At 49.0% G+C, this 25,584-nt stretch overlaps 1 protein-coding gene across 4 annotated transcripts in view; it reads left to right on the top strand.

Annotated features, from left to right (window-relative positions):
* The first annotated feature begins 13,928 nt into the window (after positions 1–13,928).
* NDRG4 (NDRG family member 4) overlaps positions 13,929–25,584 on the top strand; it is a 95,135-nt gene continuing 83,479 nt past the window's right edge. The window contains exon 1 of one of the 4 annotated variants that reach the window (XM_019497254.2): positions 13,929–14,024. Coding sequence is in view for 2 of the 4 variants with exons in the window: in XM_019497252.2 (XP_019352797.1) it covers positions 23,120–23,156 (37 nt within the window). In the remaining 2 variants the exon portion in view is untranslated. Of the gene's footprint in view, positions 14,025–21,929; positions 22,358–22,950; positions 23,157–25,584 lie in introns of those variants that run through there. The other 3 variants (XM_006271704.4, XM_019497252.2, XM_019497253.2) reach the window with 3 other exon arrangements.

Consider the following 25,584-nt stretch of genomic DNA (forward strand, 5'->3'; position numbering starts at 1 on the left):
TCTTGCTCAGAAAGTGGCCCTCAGCCTACAAGGTGGCAAGGCGCCCCCCACCCACTCCTGTTCTGGCTGCCAAGATCCTGACATTTTTGTCAGACAAGCAGCTGGAGGGACATGCACACTGCCAAATTTATCAGGACAGCATGAGCTGCACATTCAGCCCTGCCTGTTGATTTCCACAGTTGAGCTGTAGTTGCTATGGATTTTTGAATGCAGAGAAATGTTTAGAAAAATGACTCCCTTCCACTCCAAACCCCTTACAAGACATCAAGTGGCTGCTCTGATCAGGAGGGGTTACAGCTTGGTAACAGTGCATTGTGTTAAGCCCTGTAGGTACAGTACAGAAGTAAGTGGTTTTCCTCCTTGATGACCCTCTGCTCTAATGAAAATGCTTATTAACTCTCCTTTTGATAATATGCTACAGACCCAGCTGTCTTTGGTCTCTTTCTTTGTGGTGTATTAACTTGTTAAGCACATTTGTACATGCACAATCACTCTCTTAACAGCTCTGCTCTGATCCTTTGACAGGTATTTATTTAAGGCATTGTTCTGCTCTGAAAAGTGACTGTCAAAAATGTTGCCCTGAGACCCCTGTTTGTCAGCTTGTATTGACTCTATATCAGATGTGCTAGATTCACAAGTCAAGATATTTGGGTTTTTTTTTTCCTGCTAACCACTAGCCCTGCAAACTTACATTTGGATCCAAGAGTCACACATGGATCCATGAGTCGAGCTGGAATCTTTGCTTCTTAGCATCTCCCAGAGAGTTTACAGATTAAAGCTGTCGCCCTAGTGAAACCTATGCCGTCCTATTACTAAATGCATAGCATAGGTTGAAACTTAGTTCAGCCTTGGATGCTTTACAAGGAGTTGGCGAAATAGGTGAAGGTGAAATACTTTCCCTGTTGAAATCAGTGGGAGTTTTGCCATGGACTTCAGAGGAGCCAAAATTTCTCCCTCTGGCTCTTTATTCCATAACTTCATCATCTTCTGCCAAGCTAACAAAAGTAAAAAGCCATAACAGTTGTTTTTGTGAAAAGCTAAGAAGCTGCATGTGTGATGCAGGGCAGATCTGTTGAACTAGGTGTCATTTTTTAAAGTCACTTCTTGGAGTAGAAAGCTGCTTTACTTGTTTCATTATTTAATAGCATGTGTGGTTATGTACAGAAGCAAATGTGTATCACACTAGCTATTAACAGATACTCTGGTGCTAGTGTATCTTAGAATTGTAAAAATTGTATTTGTGCAACAAATCCAGTCCTCCAACAGGTCAGCTGCCTCCTATGCGTCCCTCTTTTAATGGATTTAGTGCATGATGAAGTTCAATCCAGAGGGGTTCTATTCCAATGTCTTATGTACTGAAGGTCTCATAGGGAAGATGTTATGATCCTGGTTTTTTCAACAGTGGACCTTTAAATGTTAAGGCCTGATTCCTGCATGTCCCTGAGGAAGCTGGAGGTCTAGAATCCAGTCAGGATGGTGCTGTCTTTCACACTGTGCATGTGTAAATCAGGGCAGCAGCATAACTAGAGACAGCAAGTGGGGTACCAGCCCCAGGCATTGGCTTAGAGGGGGCACTCCCCTGGGAGTCTTTGCCATCGCAGGTGTAGCCCTACATCCAGCAGTGTATAGGTGGGGGAAAGAGAGAGAACAGGGCACCAAGGGCTGCTCTTGGGTTGATGGACCCCCAGCTGCAGCTGCCAAAGTCCATGCTGCTACAACACCAGCTGTCATCTGAGTGTGGATAAGCTCCACTCCCCCACTCTGTTTTGAGCAATGAAGGAGCTTGCTACACCTCTGAAGCAGTTTAGCACATACAGTCCACAGGCTGGATCTGACCCACACAAATCCTTTATCTTGCTTCCAAAGATGGGGCTTCTGTGTTGCTTCAGTGACAGTGGCTTCATTCATGCAGTGGCCAAGCACCAAGGAGAAGTGGCTGGGTCAGAAGAGTCAACTTGCCTCAGCCTTAGCTGGGCAATTTCAGCTGCTGGTCCTGAAGTGCCACCATCCCCTGGTGTACAGGATTGATTTTAAATCCTGGGGAATCAAAGTCTTCCATTGACTTCCCTGTCTGTTGGATCAGGCTCCAAAGCCCAGATCTGTAAAGGTATTTATGTGCTCAAAGATGAAGATAGACAACAGCTGCTGCTGGATTTGCAGCAGGGCTCAGGATCCCTGCAAACTTCCAGAGTTGCTGGGTTCGCGGTCTTCCTACCAAATTGGGCTACTTTGAAAATGTGGCTGTGTTTGTTTGTTTTTCCAGCTGCAGTTTTTGTTATTGACATAAGTTGCAGGCTGGCACAGTTCCAGGCAGAGCTGCTGGGAGGAAGGCAGGAAGTGGAAGGAAAGTGGTGCGCCAGGGGACCCTGTGCCATGTGCATGGACAGTAGGTGTAGGTGGCCCCAGGAAGCCTTGAGACTTCAGGGCAGTTCCCACTGGGCAGAGGAGAAAGTGGATGCTTGCGAGAGCATATGCATGTTTTTTATTGGCTCCTAAGGCAGGAAAGGGGCGGGACCTCAGCCAGGCTCAGAGAAGGGAAGGTGCCCCAGGACCACAGAACTCAGGGAGGAACCATCTTGCAGCCTGCCTGTGAAGTGACCTGCCTTTAGTGATGGAGAGAAGACAACCTGGTATACTTTTTTCCCTCTGTGAAGCAGATGGACCTGTGTGGAGGAAAAAGGATGGTAAGGTAGAATTGCCTAGGAGGCAGGGCAGGGTTTGATCTGGGAAGGCTCTGGGGAGAGTTCACTGAGAACCAGCTTGGGGCTGGGTGGGTGATAAACCCAGGGTTGTTTTGGTTGTCAGCACAAGGGTCCGTGTTTGGGAACTGGAGAAAGGTGCTTTTGGGGAGAGAGGACAGTGTGTTTCTTTGCAGATACCACAGAGGGCTGGAGCAGATGAGAGCTCTTCCCCATGAGGCTGTAGCAAAGAGCAGGACTTTCTGGAGCAGCAGCACCAGCCCCTGTGAAGGAGAGCTGATGTCTTGTTAACCCTTTGTACGCCTGCTGAAATTGACTGGCATCTCAAGGTTTAAGCTGGGGAGTTGCACTGAGGGTGTCTTTGGTTCAGTTTGTGCAGTGTTTTAGTTCATTGATACCTGCCTTCAACAGTTAGATTATTGATATCCTGTTCTGCTATTAGCCTCATTCATATGTTGACTGTTTTGTAAATAATAAACTGTAAATAATTAGACTGTATGTACTCCAGTGTGTAGGGAAACCACCAGAAAGCACTCCATGGAGAGGTGGCCATAGCCTTATGGCAGGGGCGGGCAATTTTTTCAGGTGGAGGGCTGCTTACCAAGTTGTGGCAAGCTGTCGAGGGCCACATGGTTAGCCCCGCCCCTTGACAGGTGCCCTGCCTCCGGGTCACCATCTTGGGACCAATGTCCTAATGTCTTGGGACCAATGTTCCAGGGCCAGCACCAGTAGGGCCCAAAGTGGGGCACAGGCTGGCAGGGGTCTGTGGAGCTGGGCTGGGCTGCACCAGCAGAGAGAGGGGGGAGCTGGCCCAGCTCTGTAGAGCTCCTGCCAGCCAGGACCCTATACCCCTGCTGCTCTGCTCTGGGCCCTGCTGGTGCTGGCCCTGGGACACAGATGTGGGCCCTGCTCCTGCACCTGCTTACTCCCAGTGCCCCCCCCCCCCCCCCCCAGCCCTGCGGTATAGGTGAGGGACAGTGTGCAGCCCCAAACCCCTGCTCCCTGGCAGGTAAGGAGCTGGTACTGAGTGTGAGGGGAAAAGCGGTCCCTCCCCCACCCCATGGCCAGTGCTCCCTGCTGCAACTGCTCACAGCTCGCATGGGGATGTCCTGAGCACAGGCAGCCCCACGTGGGCTGTGAGCAACTGCAGTGCAGGGTGCCAGGCACAGGGCGGGTGAGGGGTCGCTTTTCCCCATGCTCAGCACCAGCTTGTAACCTGTCCCTGCTGCCAGCCTGGGCCCTGTGCCGGCTCTGGGCTCACCCATCGGGGCTGTGTCACAGCGGCAGCAGCTTGCCATGCTGGGCAGTGTTTGCTGCTGTTGCCTGCCCAGAGCTCACGCACTGGGCAGCAGCAGCAAACACTGCCTGGCGCAGCAAGCAGGGGGGCCACAGCTGCTGCCGGCATGGCACAGCCCCGATGGGCGAGCCCAGAGCCACGCAGGGCCCAGGCTGGTAGCGGGGGTGGGTTACAAGCTGGTGCTGAGTGGGGAGGGAAAAGCAGCCCCTCACCCACCCTGTGCCCACCACCCCACACTGCAGCCTCTCACAGCCCACATGGGGCTGCTTGTGCCTGCTCAGGACAGCCCTGTGCAGGCTGCGAGCGGCTGCAGCAGGGAACGCCGGCCATGGGGTGGGGGAGGGGCCACTTTTCTGCCATGCTCAGCACCAGTGTCTCCTGCCCTTCCCTTCCCTTCCCTTCCCTGAGTTTCCTGTGTGGGGGCAGTCACATGGTCCCAGACCAGAAAGGGCAGGGAGGGGGGACTGAACCTCTCCAGGGCTTCCCTTGGGTCCTACCGACCTTGGTTCCTGTCATCTTTGACAGGAACCAAGGACAGATAAATTTTAATTTTCTAAATTATTTTAGGGGCCCTGCGGGCCAGATAGAATGGCCTCACAGGACGTATTTTGCCCACCCCTGCCTTAGGGGCTGGGAGGTTGACTGAGGCTATTTGACACCCCAGGTTCCTGAATCCAGACATGGCCGCAGGTAGCACTGTGGCTAGGGTTACACAACTAAGTACCTTTTAAAAATTCTGGCTCTCAATGGCTATAGAAGATGCAAGGCAAAGAGAATTATGCCCAAGAACTCTCTTGTACAGTGCAGCTCCATGAGGCTGTATCAGCCAGCTGCTGTCCTGAGAAGGCCACACCCTGTGCTCTTGCCTTCCCAGAGTCTTCCTTTTGAGATTTTTTTTTTTTTTCTGAAGCATACTGGAAGTGCTCGTGGTGATCTTTTGCATGGAAAACTTAACCATGCTTTTCCTGTGCAGGGAGCAGGGAGAGGGTCCGTGCCCACTGAAGGAAAAAGAAACTTGATCACTGACTAGTGGCAAGAACCTCTAGAGTTCATTAAAGTGAGTCCCTGGCCACATAACTCAAATAGGGGAGACAACTGTACTCAAACTGTAAAAAGCCCCAGAAAACAAACAAGGCCCATCCTTGTGTGTGGGGGAGACAGTCCACAAACAGCTGCAGTCTCGTAGCCCCTTTGCTGAGCTCCCACTCAAACTTGGTCAGTACCCAAGTGACAAGTGTCACAACCCAAAGTTGTGATTTTTTGTTTGTGTGTGCTTCGGCACTGCTAAATTATTTTTCCCGCTAAATTGCAGCTTCTTTGCACGGTGGAGTTTTCTGCTGCAGAAGAGAACCCCGGTGCAATGGAGAATTTCCCACCAATTTGAAGCTTTCTTTGCATGGTGCATTTCTTTTGCATCTAAGAAATGCACGGTGCAAGGAGTTCCTGCCATTTGTATGAAGATTCGTGCCACATTATTGGCCGATTCTAATATATGCACACGTGACGGCTAGCGATTGGCTTGCTAGCCGTATAAAGAGCTTGGGTGGTTTCCGCCCAAGTGGGAGAGAAATCAGTTTGAGAGAGAGAGAGCAATTGGAGTTTGAGAGAGAGGGAGAGCGTGAAGATCTCTAAGCGCTGCGGATCCCTACGGACCAAACGCATTTCTTAAGAAGGCAATAGAGGCCTGAACAGCCTCTAGCCTCTCCCCGTCGCCGATAAATTCCTAGACATATCCCTTCCTGTACGAGAAACTACCAAACCCGCGGAGCTTCAACAACTTCTGGGAAAAGAACGAATTGTTGTAGTCCTCTAACGAGGATTTAAGCGGAGCTGAACCTGGAAACTGTCCATCCTACGCCACGACCATCTTTGGTGTAAGTAAACAATCTTTAAATCAACCACTACGCATCTGTGACTAATTCTAGCTCACCCCCGGTTTTCTCCGACCCCGCGTGCCCGGGCTGCTGGCCACAGCCTGCGTGCGCAAAGACGGGCCTGGCTCGCCCCTGGCCCGCACAACAAGAACCCCTATTTACAAAGACAAAGGTGTCTCCCAGTTCTTCCCTTATGCCATGAGTGGCTTCAAAGAAGGGTTTTGCTTAACTGAGGAGGATTCAATAAAGGCTTTGGAGAGTAGGTCATTGTTCATACAAAGTGCTAACAGTCTGCAAAGACCACAAGGATTAATGGGGACACTTGCACAAAAATGTGCTCTAGCATACTGGAAAGATATGGCAAGAACAAGTCCTAATTCAACAAAACATTTCAATGCATGCTTATGCATGTTCCTGTTCTGCAAGACTCTTAAGTACAGGACCACAGTTAGACATGTTTAAGTCCCCAGGAATACACTGGCATTTTCACATGTGCTTAAGGGCTTTGCCAGAAAGGGGATGAATGGTTCAATCAGAGCCAAACGGGGTCTAACAGCCGTCACGCTTCATGGGAGGTGTAATGTTAAGTATAGAAAACAGTGTGGAAGATCTCATTGAAATGCGGGGGCTGTTAGTAAGCTATAAGGAGGAGGGTAATGGTGCAAGCAAACTTGGGTTTTGTATAAAGAGGGTAACAAACCATTGGAACAACTTACCAAGGTTGTGGTGGATTCATTACCACTGGGAAACTTTGAGCCAATGCTTGCCTGAGTTTGAATGCCACAATTGGCGTTAAAGAGTAATTAATTCAGAGAAGTTCTGTGGCCCATGTTAGGCGGGAGGCCAGGCTAGATGATCATATTGCTCCTTCCTGGCCTTGCAGTCTATGAATCTGGGAAAAGTGTTCCCAAGGCTCAGATGGATGTAATTTCCAAAGACAACTGGCAATCTGGGGAACTTCCATTTTTGGAGTGCTCAGTTTGAGATGCCTGAGGCCTGTTCTACACACAGTCATTGTACCAATATAACTTTTTCAATTATGGAGGGGATATGTGACATAGGTCACAAGTCATAATGTGGCCAGAATGATAAAAGTGCCTTATACCTGTATGGTTTACTCTCCTTCCTTACAGGAACAGCTGAATGACTTAATTGCCTCTTTTACCCATGTCATTACATGACAGGAGGAATAATATCCCACTAAACTGCTGTTGTGCTCTAACTTTGCTGCAATAAATAATTGAGGCAGTTTAACTTTGTCTAGAAAAAGCATGAGGTTTTTTTAAAGAGGCTGATGCTCAGCCTTTGCTGACCATCAGGCCCTGTTGATGTATTGAGATATACCAGTCAGAACCTGGAAAACAAAGCATTCCTAAATCACTTCATTGTGAAAATCTGTTCCGGGAACAGGCTTGGCATTCAGTCACAGACCAAAATGAAGATCAAATTGCTGCTTCTTTTCTCTGTTTTTGTAAAGGTTAAAAAAACCCTACAAAACTGAGATTAAATTTATCCCTTCTGCAACTCCAGTGTGCTTTCCAGCAGTAATGCATGTGCCTCAGTGCATTATATAATGTTTATTAAACAATTTGATATAGAAGATGGATCCAGTACATTGAAAAATAGCTCCACCTTTGAGGAATGACCTTCATGCTTTGTTGGTGAATCGTCTTTGTTCCCATACTCCCCTTTTCCACTTTTACAGACACCCCCACATTACTTTGTATCTGTGTTGCCATCTATTTCTATGCTATGAACCAACATGTGAGAATATAGGCTGTGGGGAATGTACTGTTTGCAGTGCTGTCCTAGACTGATATATTGGAAAATGCTCTGTCTGAAGTTAAAACTAAATGCAAGAGAATGGATGGCAGATCTGTTCTCACAAGGAGGCTTTTTTTTTTTCAGAATAGCAAGCTGTTCTGCATTTCCCCATGACCAATAATAACATTTGAAGCTATACAGCCTGGATCCAGCCTCAAACTTCACGTCACAGGCTGGTCAAAGCAGAGACCAGGAAGGAATTCCTCACTGCAGTATCTAATCTTCCAGCACTGGCAAAGACTATTGAGAAGTCTCCATATCTCACTGCTGCTTCCAGCCTCTTTGACCCTTGTCAGTCTGGGTGCAGACCTAAGTGTTATGACTCAGCTGCATAGGCCTGTAACCTTGGTTAATTTGTCCGTGTCTCTTGCTGGTCCACACAGCACAAAAAGGGGCTCAGCCATGTAATGGACTTGCAGAGGAACTGCAAGTCACTGTTGCTTGTCTCTGAGTTAGTGTATAGTAACTCCTAATCTTGTGTTATATGGCATCCTGAACCAGTGATTTTGTCTCCAGACCTGTCTCTCACCTGATATTCCACCCTGATGCCAGGCACTGGTTACATGGTAAGTAATCTCCAGGTAGTGACTAATTGAGATATCCATGCTGATGTTGTTAGAAGAGCTGGGTGGGGAGATGGTTCTCTCATCCTTTGAGAACTTAGGAGAATTTAAATCTTTTTCGTATTCGTCACTGGAATGAAATGGAGACTTTACAGCATTAAGCACAAAGCAAGTGAGAATAATGCCCAGTAACTCAGGTTGAAGTCACTGCTTTAATCTGCTTCAGAGTTTAGGCTTGAACCTGGTGTCCTATACTATGAATGTCATAACGCCTGACTCTTGGAAATCCTGGAGGTGTCTAGTTTTTCCCATTCTGACCAGAAAAAACTTCACAAAAAGTTTTTGTTAGAAAACTTCTGGCCAGCTCTATTTGTTAGACTTTGATGTTTTGTTGCCATACCTGCACAGCCCAGCAGGAGTAGACTAGGCTTCTGGTTAGTGTCTTCATTATTGGCAAAATCCCAGTTTGGAACTGTTGCTGTGCAGCCCATAGAGTGCTCTTATGCTGAGTTGATTCCCACACCCTGCCATTTTTCTTTGCTTACAGGGGACTATTAGGATTGTAATGTCTTCATCCAGCATCCAGTGAAGTTAATGGAAAGACTCCCATTGCCTGTAATAAGCTCAGGATCAGGACCTTAGCAGAGAAGCACATGCTATCATGTTTCAGTGTGCCAGTAACATTCCCCCTCTGGTCTAGCCAGCCAAATGTATGACCCTGTATTCAGTAATCACTGGGGCAGGGAGGACAGCTGGCTGGTGCTCAATGTAGGCAGCCTGAGCTGATGTTGGGAGGATGGGGAAGCAGATGGGGAAGGAATGTCAACAATTATAACTGCCCCTTTGAGGGCATGTCTGTGGCACTATGGCAGCAGCAGCAGCAACCTCAGTGCCATTTTAATCTTTGGCTTGAAGTCTATGATCTCTTAGATGAGCACCTAATTTCTATTGTTCTGTGGATTTTGTCACCTCAAGGCCAGGACACCACAGTGCACTGTACATGGGATCTTAAACCAAGCATGACAGCTTTCTGATTACCCTGCTGACAGCACATGACACTATTGCCCCAGGGTCTGCACTGGCTGCCTATGAAGAACATAGGGGTTTCCATCATGGGTTCAGAGTGGTATCCCATCTAGTCCAGAATCCAATGACAAGTACCAGCTTCAGAGAAAGGTACAAGGAAACCCCACAGTTATGGGGTAACCTTCCGTTAAACAAAGTTTCCTTTTGACCCCTAATCATTAGAAGTTGGACTAAGTCCTTATTTATGAAGGTTTAAGCCCCCTCCACACCCTTTGTCTAGTTTTCATCATTATGCCTCAGACTGTTTGTTTTCTCTGTAGAAATGAACTCATTCCTTTGGTAAGTCCAGCAGGTCACCTGGTGGCTAAAGCTCCTGTGCCCTCTTTTTTGTCTGCTTCCATGGCTCTGGTCTAGCTCCATTGTAATTTGGAGCTTCCTGTTCCCATCCAGTTTCAAGCCTTATTTATTGGCTTTGCTGCTTTTGCAAATCATCTTGAGCTGAACAGTGGCTAGGGTAGTTCTTGTTGGTAACTGCTCCATGATGGTCAGTTTAGGAGATTTTCTGCCTCACCCTCCTCAGTGGAAACAGCTGACACTGCATTTTAGAAGAACTGTTTTATGTCCTGCTAGAATAACTGTATCAGAGGAAAGGCTGTGTCCCTTCCCCTCCCCTGACATGAGGTTATTTTTGCCTCCTTGCTGCTGAATGTTCTGTCTCCTTTCTAAGCTCTCTCTGGTTTTTTGGGTTGGATGCAGAACCTGTCGGAAACTCTGGCCGTGATGCCAAGGGTACAGTCAATTGCATTTGCGCCTGTCTTGGTTTTTACAGCAACCACCACAGCGATAGTTGCAGAAGCAGCTGGCAAGCGAATACACAGGTGGCCTCTCACCTCAAGAGAAAGAAGCTGACAACTAAGAAGCAGGCTAGTATAGCACCTCCACACACAACCAACCCCAAGTGTGTGCTAAAATGTATGCTTTTGGTTGTTGTATATTGTGTGGGTTTTTGGGACTGGAAGAGGACCACCTCCCCTCCTCCCCCACTGTGTCATTGTCTTAAGATTCCAGTTTAAGTGACTCTGGCCAGATTCAGGAGTGCTGACCTCCTCTGAATTGATTGGTCTGCATTAGCAGTGTTCAAATAATGCTGTTTCTTGATTGGGACCCTGTGATGATCTCAGAAAAGGTATTTAAGGTTCAAGCCACCTGGGCTGGGTTCTCTGTCTCCTGGGGCTGCTGAGAGCTAAATAGCTGAACGGGGACTAATCAGCCTCTTGTGGGCTAAGATCAAGTGTAACCTGCACTGGTTCGATACCTGAGCCAAAATGCAATTAAAATGGCATTGTGTAGTGGAGGGTGCACTCCTGTCTGCATGCAGACAGGACTCCCTATGACAGCCTCATACTTAGCTTCCCATTAGCCAGCTTCCAGTGGGAGGATCTCGGCTATGTGCTGACTTTATGGAAATGGGATACTTCTCCCCAGTTTGCTCCTCTGGCCATATAGCGGAGGGCAAGTGAAACTCAAGGGCATCTGAACCCCAAGCCTCTGGGCTTGGGCCTGTACATAGGATGCCTGCCAAAGGATTTGGAAGTATCTGAAGTCCTAGGCTGAAAAGTCTGGGGTGTAGGATACTTGCTGGTAGTAGGACCACATAAGGTTTTTGAATGATTCAAAGGATTCGGAACTGATCTGGCTAATTTGACCTGGTACATGAAAAATTTCCAAAATATATAAACAAACAAACAAAAAAAGCTGAATTGGGAGCCAGGAAACCTGCTGCCCATGGGGGAATCTCCCCTCGCCCCCCCCCCCCCCCCCCCCCCGCCCCCTTCCTCCCCTTCACTGGAGAGGCAAGTAAAAGTTATGTATGTGATGGGAAAGTCTCAGGTACAGGGAGAGAAAGTCTGTCTCAGAGTTTAAGATTCCTATTTCCCTCCCTCTTTCCACTTTCTTTTTCTCGAGTGGGATAATACCATGGGTGTGTTAATCCCTAAACAGACTGACCAGGAACAGGGTCTTGGCAGTTAACTGACCACATGGGCCTTGAGTGGGATAAGACTGTGAGGGTGTTAATCCCTGAAGCAGACTGACCAGAAATGGGTCCTGGCACTTACTGGCCCCTGTGTTTGGGGATTGTAGTGTCTCAGCACTGTGGTATAGCTGAGACTGGATGGCCAGGCTGCAGCCGTTGACCTGGCCTCATTTTGCTGTTTCACAGTTATTGTGTTTCAGCCTATCTGTGCAGCTGAACCTCAGCCATATGTTTGGCTGGCATATTTGGGCCAGGGTAAAGCTGGCATGACTTAAGCCAGTTTGAGATTTAGCGCTACTTGTCTATCCAGGCCTCAGTGCAGTATAGGCCTAGCCAGCTTTTTGCTGCCTAGTTCAGGCCCAGTGAGCTAGGTCTGGGCCTCCTTTTGTCCCTTTTTGTAGTATATGTCCCAACCAAGTGGTGTGGCTGGGTGCTAGTTGTAGTTCAGGCCCAAGCCAAGATAGGCCTGACCTTTCCTTCGAGTTCTTTTGCAGCTTTCTGCCCAGCAGAGCTGGGATTGGGACTAGGGATTTTGGGGTGCGGTATGCTGATGAAAGCCACAGTTAACCCCTCAAAGCCACCATGCAGAATTGGAGGTTGGCACTCTACCACGTCTCCAGAAGCAACGGAGCCCTTTTGCAACACGGAAGGACTCACGCACTCAAGCAGCTTCCTGTGGCACTGTGAACCAAAGGAGCAGCCCAGGACTCTGGTGTGGGCCTCCCTCTCCAGCCCATTGGTGAAAGGCAGGTGTAGGGGTGCAGGTCCCTGGGACCATCCATTGGGGAGCCCCAAGTCCCAGGCTGCTTGGGTATGAGTGAAGCCTCCCTCAAGAGGGTGCCACTTATAGACTTTGTCTTGTAGTTCTTGTTTTAAAATTATATTTAATGTTTTGTTTTGTTTTATTCTATGTAATAAATCTGGGTTTTGTGTTTACACTCCTTGCAAGGAGGGTTTGGGGTTTTTTTTGTTTATATGGGACACCCCAGCAAATTTAGTGTTCCCAGTTTTCTGGGTGGAGGCCGAAGCCACTAGTATAATTTATAAAGTACCCCAAAATGTGGACCTGGCCCTTTTTGCTGCCAACTGGTGCCCAGCAGAAGGGTTACACTAGTAATGAGACTGGTGATGAGACTAATGCCTGGAGGAAAAACTGTGGAAGAGGGGGCAGATGAGGGTACTGGCCAAGGGATAAAGCCAGCTGGTCACCATTGGAATGTGAATTGTGGCAAATGGGTGTGCCATGGGGTCCTTGGCATGTCACAGGAGGCATGTCCTAATCTCTGGGCCCCAGACAGGGCACTTAAAAGGCCAGAGATCAATCAGCCCCTGTTTTCTAGAGATTTATGGATACTGTTGGTTTGGGTTAAACTCTTTTTGTTTCTCTTAAATAGAGGGCAGATTTTAGTGCCAAGATGCTCATCACTGCTTGTTAAGGCTGGGAAATTGAACACTCCAAAGACAGGAGTTCTAAGAGCAATGAAGTTTCTCTCGTAAAGCCAACTTAGCCACGTGGCACATCTGAGGCATTCTCTTTTGTTGTTTCCCTTGTTATACATAAACCTGGATGCAGTACTATTTTGCTATCTTATCTGAACAACGCAACATACAAGCTGAGCCATGTGGCTGACTTATCAGTGCTACAGAAGCACAGGCCCAAACCTTCCCCCAGTGTAACCCAGTGTGACAAGGTTTGAAATTAATGTAGCTGTTATATTAGACCCTTTAGGATCTCACCCTGTTCATGTCCATTTTTAAAGTGACCATGGTGATTTTTAGATGACTCTGGTTTTGGATGCCCAACCTAAAATTGTTGGCCATCAGGATGATAGAAAAGCCCCTTAGGGATAGCTGGATGGTCAGACCCTCTCTGGGAATGTAACAAGGGTGTGGTGAAAAACATGGAAGGACTGGGAGACCTCAAGGTGTGAAGTGTTTCTTTTTAATCATGGCATAGCCTCTGGATTGACTTGGAAGTTGACAGACAGTTGGGAAATGTGGAAAGTGGATTGAAAAGGTAATGCACTGATATACAAGACAGAGAATAATATCTATCTGTGTGCATCTGTGTGCTAGCCTTTGACTAATTCTAATATTATAAAGGCCTTAATCTGTCTGTCTGTCTGTCCATAACGCTTTATTTGTGCTCTGATTGGCTGACTGAAACAGCCAATGCACCGCCATGATGGTGGGGACATGGGACAGAACAGCGGTAATGGAGCGGATGACGATGGAGCGGGGTCGGGGGGGTGAGACCACCAGAGCTGGCCTTGCCCCCCCGCCCCTTGCTCCTTGAAGGTGGCGTGGGGGGGAGCAGGGTCGGACGCTGCGGGGGGGGTGGCAAGGCCACTGGCACTGGCCTCGGCACATCCTCCCCCCTTCCATCGTCACCACCTGCAGGGCCGACGCAGTGGCGGGGGGGAGCAGGTGCACCGCAGTGACAGGGGGGAGGGGAGGGAGAAGAGTGGACCCAGCCTGATGCAGGAGCAGTGGGGGGAAGGGAAGTAGCGGGCCAGTACAGTGAAAGCCAGGTGTAGGGAAAAGGTCAAAGTGGTTTTCCACTATTTTGAATATATTTACATGATAATATTTCTACCTACTCTTTCAGATTCTCTGTCTTGCTTGTTGGCCCCTCACACCACAGGAACCCTGACAGGGAGGCTGTAAAACAGCAGCTGTTATAAGGGAAGTAGGATCATCCTAAGGGTAAGGCTCATGCTATTCTATTTGTGCTTCCAGTCTGTGATCTTGGAGCCATCTCCTGTGCCTTGATTTCCCTATATACAAAGAGAGGCTAATAGATTTCACTTGGCAGGAGTGCTGGGGGAGATTGTAGCTGATGTTTTTAAATCACTTTTTGAGATAATTGGATATAAGTGCAAACTGCTGCTGTTTACAGCAAGGTTCATTCTAAGACTACTTGTATACAGGATGAAGCATGCCCTCTTTCCAGGACACAACATATAAGCCTGGCATGAGGGAATTCCTCTACATGGATTTCAGTTTCATTGTATGTGCTGGCACAATGTCTGAATTTAGCTCATACTCTTCTTGGTATTCAGCTAATTAACAGTTTGCATGCCTAAACACCCTAGCAAGTGCCTGATACAGACACCTCTCCAAGAGCTATTCACACCCTGGGACAAATGGAGATTGCTGCTGCTTTTACATCAGTGAAAAACATCCTGCACTCACTGCGGCAGCCGTGTGCATTTATTGGCATTGAGAAGAGAATGTAAATGATGCGACCCTTGATGCACATTGGGGGCCTAGTAAATGATGTAGCCCTGGATGTCTCCTTATAAAACAGATTATAGCAGGATTTTACAGTTATGGGGCCCATTCCCAAGCACAATTGCTTAAAATAGCATCCCTGCAGCATGTGGGACGGTTGCTGCAGTGTTGTTTGCAGAGGGAGATGGGAGTCACAACTGGAGAGGACTTTGGGGATGAGGAAGTTAATAACACTGGCATTCATTCCTGCCAAGTGCACCCTTGAGTCCAATGCATTTGACCTCATAGCAGGACAGAGGCTTAATGCTGGCTTTGGCAAGTGACACTGCGATTCTCTAAGGAGCCCAGACTTCCCTGCACTGCTGAGTCAATGGAGTGCATTTGATCTTGTGACCAAGCCCTAACTCACTTAGTGTCATCTGGCTGCCTTCCCCTCCTCTTCCTACCTGACTTTCTCTGAAATGGGGGAGCAACCAGAACCACCCAGTGACAGATGGAATGTCCTGCTGATGACAGGCCCAAATTGTATGGGAGCTTGACTTTGCAATATTCATTCAGAACCTGGGTGAGCTCCACAGTGAGGCCCTTGGTAGAATGGGGGCAGAGCCAGAGGTTCTGTTTATTTGCTGTGCTAGACAAGCATGTCCCAGAGGGGGAGCAGGTGATGCGGAGTTTGAAGGCATCATTTGGGGCGGCAGGGAGGGGGGGGCTGACCTGATAAGCCTGCATGCAAAGACATGTAGGGGATCCCTGGTTTCTTGTTCACTGTACCTCATATCTGGGATACCGCCAGCTTTGTCTTCTCCTCTGTGTTATTCCTAACCCAGGGGGCAATAGATATAATATTGGAAAGGACTGAAAAGCAACTTTTTGGCATTGAACCTTTTCAGGGGGAGGACAGAGGAATAAGGAAAAACATCCCTTGATTGATCAATTGATTCTGCAAAGAAACCTCTAGCTCAGATAATATTCCATTCACATGCTTTGAGATAGGACTGATTGTCAGGTGGTGCCAGGAGGAATTTTTACTTTATGTTGTTGGCCAAATGCCAGACATCATTACGTTCTTTCTAGGTAGTTTACACTGGCTCCCAAAGAATTTGTATTTGACTCCTATCAGCAACAGGCCATCAGACTAGGTGGCTCAGCAGAGGTAGAGCAAAGCTTGTAGGTCTAATTCTGATCTTGCGTATGCCAAATAGGTAGTTAAACTGGTGAGTCAGCACAGGTGTCTGTGGTCTCACATTCTGGCCAAACCCAGAACCGTTTAGCTTCCAAACTCAGACAAGATCAGATGCATTCACTCCAATGTGGTCCTGGAAGGGAGATGAGAGAAGAGATTCAGGCCCTGTGCTCCTACAGCAAATGCCTAAATGTCAAAACCTGCAAGTTTTATATATAGTCCTTATTTTGTTTAATTAGTCCAAAGACAATAAACAGTTCCACTGAGTTTACTGAGGCCAGGATATGGCGCTGCATCTCGTTTTGGCTAGTGGGTGCCTATGGTCCAGATTCTGCTATCAGCTATACCAGAGTAATTCCAGATTTACTTCAGATTTACAGTGGTTTAAAGGTTGCTCAGAATCTGGCCACTGAGGTCAAGATGAAATCAAAAGCAGTCCTGAGGTGTCCAAAAGTCTTCACTCTGATACGGACTGTCACCCTCTCTAAGGCTTTGCAATTCATCTGGAGTATTGACACACATCCACTGGAAACGTGCAAATATGGTTCCAGATTGGTTTGAGACCCTCCCCACCACATCTTGACAGGCAAAGCACACCTCTGCTTTGTTCTCAGTCTTGTTTAAAACTTGTTGGTTAAGATGCGCTTGGTCTATTATTAAAACGGCCATTGATTTAATCTTTTTGGCAAGAGGCTTCCTGTAGATAATAGAGCTATCTAATGTAAAATACCTTATGCTGTGGCACAAAACTCTTACTGTTCTGGACCTAGGTCTCTACAAGTTGGTACTTCAAAGTGTGTAGTTCCTAGAACCCAAACCTCTGTGGAGTAAAAATTTGAGTTCAGCACTTCCTGTGATGAGTCCAGACTTCTAAAGCTCAGGCCATCAGTAGCAGGGGTCTAACTTAGAGTGAATGGTCTTATTTCTGGAATGAAAAGTTTCTGGTGGTCTACTTTCTGGAATATTAGCTTTCCAGGAGGCAGTTTTTATAAATTAAGCATTTTGGAAACCAAGCTTCCAGAAGCCAAAGCTTTTCAGTGGGAAGTGGAGCATTGTCTTTGGAATTCAAAGTTCTAGAGCAGAGGTGTCAAATGTGCCCCAGGCCCTAGCCTGGATTTGGACCGTGAGGCTCCTCCCAGGCTGGATCTGTCAAGCCAGTAGCTGCAAAGGTGTTGGGTCCAGGTGACAGTGATGGTGGGGATCTGGGGGCCAAGTGGCAGTGGAGAGAGAGGTAGGGAGGTTGCAATGGGGCCAAGTGGTGGCAGAGCAGACCAAGCAACCACAGGGTAAGCACAGCCCTTACTCACTCCCCTGCTGCTGACAGCCACATCCAGTGTGGGTCTAAGGCCCCTGAATTCTGCTGTAGCCCACCAGACCAGATAGAATAGTTCCACTGGCTGGGTTTGACCCGTGGGCTCTATGTCTGACACCCATATTCTAGGGCATCTAAAACTCATTCTTGCACAGGGAGAAATGGGATGTACTTTCTCAAGCCTAGCTAGATCTTGGAAATCTTCATTTTTGAACTCCAGCCTTCCAAATATCACTCCAAGAACCCAGCTTGTATTTGGTTACTTTAGCCTGGCTGAACTAAAAGCAGATTTGAAAATGGTGTGCAAACTACCAAGTTAATGGGAATTAAAAGCACAATGGAAAACAATGAAACCAAATCTATATGGTAAAATCCCTTTACCTTTTCCTTTAAACCCAGAACTTCAGGGCATAATAAATTTATCCTTTTCTATAGGTGTACTTTCTCTAGGTTCTCATTCAGAAGTGTTGCTTCAAATTGTGTTGCTTGTATGTCTTTATTTTAACAAAAAATCTTGTTCTTTTACCAAATCTAATTAATAGTGTAATTTATTTCTGGCACGCAGCCTGTTCTTTTTAATAGACATCCATCTACAAGCTGTTATGCTGTTATTCAATGGGGTTTGAGTTGGTGCAGAAATGAAGGGCCCAATTCTGATCTCATGTATTCTAGTGTAAACCTATGGAGATCAATGGAGTTAATTCAGATTTATGCTTATGTAAATGAGACCCGAGTCAGGCACATTACCTATATCAAAATTCACCTAAAACCAATGATTCCTGCAGATTGTATCCTTTTCTTTCCCTCATGACTCAGAGAAGCATCATGAAATTCAGACTCATATTTTACCCAGCAATCGTGGGATGACTGAATGCATAATATACGGCATTTATACACGTCCCGGGAGTGGAGGGGAGACCCGCTTTATTTAAGGTGTCTGGAGTGCATTGGCGACACATAGCAAGTGTACATGCACCCCCTGAGATTGGTGGTGCACCACCAGTGATTGGCTGCTGCCAGCGGTGCCTGTGGGTGGTCATGGCTTGCTACCTCCTCACTGCCAGAACTGCCATTGGCATCTGTGGGTGGTCACTGATTGCTGCCGACTGCCAGTCAGCATTCCCCCCCCCCCCGGCTGACATTGCAGCCACCTGTGGGCAGTCATCGTGCCCCACCTCCAGCCTCTGGGGGCACACATCATTCATGCCGGAGTGTCACGTATATCAGCATCCCCATGCTAAAAAACGGCAGCAGGGCTGCTTTAACTAAAGCTCATCAAATTAGTTTTAGTTAAAGTGCTTCCGTGGCCATTTTTCAGTGAGGGAATGCTGATAAACGTGATGCTGGAATCGGCTGGAGCACAGTAATTACCACACTCCAGCAGACTCAATCGCAATTACAGTGCATCAGAGCAGCCTGACTACATGTGTGTAGGCGCCTATAGAGATTAAAGCCATAGGAGTGCTAGCTACTTGACCAGGTATAAATCTGAGGGTTAAATACATTGTGTATGTTTCCATGTTCTCTTAGGAGTTCTCACCCATAAGTGAAGATTAATGCCACTACGGATACCAAGCTATTATCTGTTCTGTTCAGACTGAATTAAAATTAAAAGGGGCTGCCAGTCAACATGCCGTTGACACACAAAGTATTAAAATAGATGAGTGATGAGGCACCAAGTATGGAAATAAATGCTTGTGTCAACACTTCATGTCTCATCAGCCATTTATTTCAATTCAGTGGAGCTGGATGGTGAGAATAATGGCAGGTCCTAGACAAAGCTATTAACTGTTGCTGCTGTTGTAAATTAATATACTCTGTAGCCTTCGGGTTCCCCCACCACAGGGACGTATGTTTGTAATTTAAAGACATTATGAAGTAAATCGGTATTTTAGCAACTTTGCTGGCCTGCTAAAGAGAGAGCAGGCTGAAGCTTGCAGCTTTTGTCTTAGTACTCTTTAACACAACTGCAAAAGGTTGTGGTTTGAGTTCTGGGCTTCTTATGACAAGGGTGCCTTGCTTTCATCTCAGCTGCCCTAGGTGTAAATTCAGGATAGCAACAGTGCAGGCAGCATGGTTCTTCCAGACTTACACCCATGTACAGGGGATCACAAGCTGGTTCACAGAACACAAAGGAGCTCAGGGGTAACTGAGCGAAGTATCAGCTCACTGCAACCACATGACATGGGGGTGCATGTCAACACCTGCATTTATGGTCATACCAGCTATGCAAAAAAAATGTTACTGCAACATTAAGGGAGAGCCTTGGACTGCCTATGAGCAAGAACCAATGTGGGGGAATGGGATAGATTGAATTCTCTATCACTTTCATTTTTTAAATCAAGACTGAGCATGCAGGAACATTTAGAAGCCAAGGTTTCCATTGCAACTGAATCTCAGTTCCTTGTACCCATGTAATTTTATTCTGTGGGCCATTCAAGAATTTTTATGTATGCCATTGGCTTCAGTGTCAGACCTGGAGCTCCCATTGACACTAGTGGGAGTTGAAGATGTTGGCCCTACTGTCAGTAGAGTTAGTTGTCTGTCTCTGGGTATGTCTGTGTTGCTTCTGTAGCACTTCTGACAGTGCTGCCGAGAAACCGGCCCCTTACCAACTTGTTTCCACTCCCAAGATCCCTGCCTCTGACAGAGGCAGTTCAGGGTGAATTCAGGGCAGCTTCCCTGGCTCACTTCTGGGATTGGCCTGTGCAGAGGGAGTGGGTGAGGCATGCTTCTTTGCTGTGCTCTCAAGAGCACCATGGAAGTGGGATAGACCTGCTCCATGGAAAGCTCCTTGGGAGCTTTATGTCTTATCAGAGGTGCAGATGCCCATCCTGGGAATGCTCCGCCAACATGCAGCAAGCATCACTGCAGCAGCCCTATTCCACACATACTCATAAGGCAGAACTTGCAGGTCTCAACTGTAATATGGCTCTTCCCATAGTGTAGGTCTCTTGCCTAGAACTTCTTGGGTGCTCAGGGGAAGTGCACCCGATTCATTTTACAGTAAAACCTCAGCTTACAGGTACCAGCAAATAAATAAGACATGTGCAACTCCCATATCAATCACTGTCTGTCTATGACTTGTGTGCCTGGTGTGTACTGCGAAAAAAACAAATATTTTAACCCATACTGGAAATTCCTGTTGAAAATAGTCAACTGGTCATAGCTGACTGCTGGATTCTGGCTGCTAGTCTTGTGTATCAAGACCTTTGTGCCAGCAGAAATCATAGGATCAGAGGAAAGTAGGGCTGGAAGGGACCTCATGAGGTCATCTAGCCTAGCCCCTGCTCAGGCTAGATGAGCAAGGGCTAGATGAACAGGGGCTGACCTCAACCAAAGGTCTGTGTATAGAAACACAGAGCCCCAGTAAGATGAAAGGATCAACCTGCATATCACTCCTTGCAGGGTCAGGGCTGAACCAGGGCTAGTGGACACCAGCAGGGACCAGCAGGATGGCTTTTCAAAAAATGTTGAATGGTTTTTAATGAGTCCTGGGAGAAATTTCCTCTATGGAACGTGTTGTCATGCATGAAGTTTGAAGCTTGGAATTGGACTCATTTGAAAGTTAGTGAAGGCTCAGAGAAATCAAAAGCTGAGCTTATTTCCCAATGTGTGAAAAATTCATTTCTTAAAAATAAAATAAAGTCCTAACACTTTGGTTAGCTAAAAAAAGGACGGTTGGTGTGTGTGTGGAGGGGGGGGTTAAATTGTGTTCCTAAAAAGGGTTACTTGTGGGATGAGAAGTGGCATGACACATCTGAGACTGAACGAGAGAAAAAGGATCTGAGAAGTCTGTAGGAGCCTGAAGAGAAAGGCTGAGAAGAGTCTGCTCTTCATCTCAGGGCAAGCTAGACAGATCAAAAAAGGAGCAGGCAATACTGGGAAGCCAGGGCAAGTTTACAGCGGTGAGTAAGAAATGAGGCATTTCCATATCTGAGTCAGCATCAGGGAAGCAATGACCATCCTCTGCCAGCCACTCCTCATGCAGAATATAGTAGGGCCATATAAGACTTCATGAGTGTCACCATCCTACATGGCACGGTCAGGGACCTAGGCTGGTGGTTGCTACGTGGAGCCATCTCCAAGGGTGTGCACCTGGCATGCTTCACAGACACTCCTGACACCTGCTCTGACAACAGAGGACAACCCTGGCGCACGCTTACCTTGAATGCGCCAGGCTACAGCCCCTCCGCTGCCTCCTCAGGAAGCTCCACCTGAGGTGGCCACGCTTCTCCCTGCACCTTTCCTTTTATGCAGTCCCCATCTGTGGCCCCACCAGGTTCCAGGATCTCCTGGTCAACCTCCTCTCAGCTCTGGCCAAGCTATCTCAACAGGAGGGAGGCTGCAGCCAGAGGAGGGGACCTGGGCAACTGTGGGGCCTTTCTGTGTCCCTGATCCGTGCATGTCCCTGGGCAGTTTCACTGGGCTGTGTCCACAGGCTCCTCCGCATTGCTGGGGGGGCTGGCTGGCGTGCTCTGTGTGCCCTTGGAGCACTCCCTGTAAACCTGTGACCTGCTCCTGTCCCCATTTTCTCTTTAGCTGTCCCAGGCAATCAGTTGTCAGGCCTCTACTGGCCTCCCTCCTTTGGGGAGGCTTCTAGTTCCCCGGTGGGCCTAGGCCCCGCTTCTCTGGGCCCAACGAGCAGGCCTGCAGGGCGCCTCTCCCAGGACAATGCTCGGAGCAAGGCAGCCAGCGCGGTGGCACCGGGGGGGGGGGGGGGGGGGCTGGGCGCTGTGACCCTCACCCGCGGCGCCCCCCGGCGGGAAGCGAGAAGCCAGACTCCGGGACCAGCACCTGCGCGGGCCCGGGCGGGCGGTGCCCCAGCTTGGCCTGGCGCCTGCTCCCTGCGGAGACCCCAGCACCAGGACGCCCCGCACTGCGTCGGGCTCAGCCGCGGGCCTGGCTGTGCCCCCGCTGGGGGCCGACGACAGCCCCAACCCCGCCATTCCCTCTCGGGCCCGGCTCTGCCGCCAGCCTGCCGCAGTGTGCTGGTGCATCTCCCGTTAAACGCAGCCAGCGCAGCCTCCCCCTGGCCGCCAGCCGCAGCCGCAGCCTCAGCCCCGAGCCAGACAATAGCCCCCACGTGGATCGCCTCGCACCGCGGCTCCGCCGCCCCCTCCCCGCGCCAGCCCAGCCCAGCCCAGCCCAGCCGCGCCCGGGGAAGGCGCGGGCCGAGGTGCTGCTCCTCCGCTGGGGGCGGGCTGGGGCACTGCTGCCGCTGGGGACGGAGCAGCTGCGGAGGAGGCGGCGGCGGCGCAGCTCGAGGAGCGGAGGGAGCCCGAGCCCCCCCGGCGTGGCACTGATCCGGTGAGTCGAGCACGGCCCCCGCCCCCCAGCGCTAGCGGGCGGTGCCGGGCTCCCGCCGCAGCCGCCCCCCACGGGGACCCCCCGATGCTGCCTGCACCAGCCCCAGGAGACTGGAAGGGAGGGCGGTGACCTGATCCCGGCTGGGCCCTGGTTCGTTTTCTGTAGCAAGGCAAAACCTAGGTCCGCTCCCCTGCCCTCGCCCCCCATGGCCTGCATGCGGGGTCGGGTAGCCCTGGGGCTTGGGGGCTGCCCCGCTTCCCCGGGGGCCTGGTGCTGCGTGCCCGACAGCAACCCCCTCCCGCTTTGCAGATATGACAGGTGGCGAGCAGGGGGGTTGCTCTTTTGTCTGAGCAGCCGTGAGGGCTGCTGTGTTGTCTGGGCACCTGCAGCCCATCTGTGCCCCGATTCACCCAGCCTCGCCCTGCCAGGCTCCCGGGCGGGGGCAGGGTGGGTGGCTTATTTGTGCAATGTAAGATTTGGGGGGGGTTCTCTCCTGAAAGCGCATGAAGCTCCTACCTATCTGCATTGAACACTCATGCTCCACACACGCGCACACACATACACACACACACACAACATGCTGCTCTTCCCACTCCAGCCCAGCTCTCTGTCTCATTCCTGAGCCAAGCTTGCTTGGAACTGAGCCTGCCTCTGAGGACTGTGCCCATCTCTCCCCAGTGGATTTATCCTGCTTGTCTTTTTTCAAGAGCTTTTCTTTCTCTCTTGCCATTGGCACCCATTCTGGAGAGGATACAGAGCAGAATGAAGGTTCTGGGACATAAAATAGAATTATTAACAGGTAAAATACGCGGGTGGAATTTGCATGCATTTCCCAGGGAGCCACTCTGGTTGTCGTATGGATGGCCAAGTTTACAAGCTGGAGTCTGGTGGGTTTCCCTGTTTCTATCCCAAAAAAGGCTCCTTGTTTCATGCCACTAGTGCAGTGGCACAGTTACTTTGGGCATGAGACTGCTTTGATTGGAGTTGTGGGGCAAGTCTCAAGCTGCTGACTTCAACCAGAGCTGGTCCAGGGGTGAGGGCTGGGGTGGGATTATGCCCTTTGGCTTTATGGAACAGCATAACAATGTGGGGAGAAGTTCTTGTTTATTGAATGCTATATGGAAGGGGATGAGATGGGACATCTAGCTATTAAGAGCCTCCACTAATTCACTTTTTCTTTCCTTGCTCTCTAATCTCTTCCATTTAATTAGTTATTTCATATTTATATAATACTTGGAAATGGAAAGTGCCCTGTTAAATTGGATTTAGGTGGGTTACTTCTCATGGACAAGCCAGTTTCCTTGTATCCTGTCAGCTGGAAGCAGCTTTCTTGGCATATCTACCCCACCTGGTTCAGTAATTTCCCTGGTGCCAGAGAGGCTCAAGGAATAAACGAGGGGACCAGTGCTCAGCTTGAGAGGCTGCCGATATGTGACGCAGGCAGCTTCCTCCTCCCCCACAGGACCAGCTGTCTCTCCCAAGCCCTGTCTGTTGGGATGTGTGTGGAGGTCAGCACCACACACTGCATCTGGGCTTCTTAGGCAGGATGCAGCTCTGTAGAGTGACAGTGATCCATAGTCGCTGCCGGTGGGGACTGGGGTCCTGATGGGTCCTTTTTCTATTCTGCCTTTCCCTGCAGCTGCTGCTAGTAACTGTCTGTGCACTTCCTTGCACACCAAGTCCACATTACCTTGTCAGGGTCCCTGCATTGGAGGGGCTGCACATTTAGGAACCAAACTTGGGATAGGGTGGCATAGGTAAAGAAAAAGGTCTGTACTTAGCCTCAAATGGGCTGGGGGACCGAGTTCACCCAGAACTCCCCACAGTGGTAGAGGGACAGAGTTTGCAAAGCATTTGGCTCTAACCCTCCTGGTACTACAGGACTCTGCAGTAAAGGTCTCCACGGGGTGTTATCTTGGGAGCTGGGGTTGTAGGGGCTTTTTACACTGGGATTGTAAGAAGGGGACCTTGTGAGGCCATTCTTCCATTTGTTAGAGCCAAAGCTGGGGATAAGGGAAGCCTCACCTATAATCGGGGAAAAGGTGTTGTCCACGTGAGCTCTTGAGTACCCGGCTGGCTGCAGTATAACTGAGAGAGAGAGGGGATGGCAGAAGGTGCTGATCCCTGTCAGCCATGCTGCCGGAAATAGGCACTGTCTATTTTTGCTTGCTTGTTCCCAGCCTTCCTGGGCTGCCTGACTGCCTTTTGTTTTCTTTTCCATTCTGAGCTCTGGAGATTAGAAGAGAATAGGTTATGCTTTGCTACAGTTGCAGCCCAGGTAGTCACTCATTAATAAAGGGCCCCTCTACACAGCCAAGGCTACTGTGCCTGGGGATCTCATTAGGACACACTATAGTGTCTTCCCTGATGGGCTCTAACAAGGACTGGTCCTGCATGCACAGATGGGGCCAAACTGTTACACAGGGCTGGAACTTGGAAGGGACCTTCTGGGCTGTTGGTTCCAGTCCCCTGCTGTTGCAGGCACCACACTATATTCCCATTAGGAAAATTTACCAACTTGCCTCTTAAACTAGGTTAGGTTGTTTGCCTCTGCCCATATAAGAAGGTGGTTCCAGAACCTTGCTGAGCTGATGGCTAGAAGCCTTCTAATTCTAAGCCCAAATTTATTCATGGCTGTTTTAGACCATTTGTTTTTGTTTTAGTAGTATCTTTTAGATTAAATCATTCTTTTCCTTCCTTTGCATTTCCCTCCCCCAGTGTATTTACCGAGAACAATTCCATCCCTTCCCGGCCTTCATTTTGCGAGACAGAACAAACCAAGCTCCTTTAGTCTGTTTTATGAGACTGACTTCCCTATCCTCTGGTCCACCAAAGAGTCCCTTTATATACCTATTCTAATCTGGGCTCATCTTTCTTGGATGCTTGGTGATCAGAATTGTGCACTGTGACCCAGATAAGGTCTCGTTAGTGCCTCATACAGAGCTGGGGCAGGTTTCTATAGCCTGTTTCCCACTTCCACAGACCAGAGCAAGCCAGTGCTCAATCTTCTGCCATGCAGAGTAGATACGACAGCACCAGCATGTCCTGTGTTCTAGGTAGGATGGAAGATGCTGCTTCCTTGCTAAGCAGAGTTATGCTCTGGCATTGGCACTGGACATAGGCTAGATGACCTAACCAAAGGACTTCTGGCCTGAGAAGTCCAATACTGAGGTGTTCCCTACAGCCTTCTGCCAGCCTAACCTGGACATTCAGAAATGTGGACCCTG

Source organism: Alligator mississippiensis, chromosome 10, assembly GCF_030867095.1.
Source record: "Alligator mississippiensis isolate rAllMis1 chromosome 10, rAllMis1, whole genome shotgun sequence".
Classification (NCBI taxonomy): domain Eukaryota; kingdom Metazoa; phylum Chordata; order Crocodylia; family Alligatoridae; genus Alligator; species Alligator mississippiensis.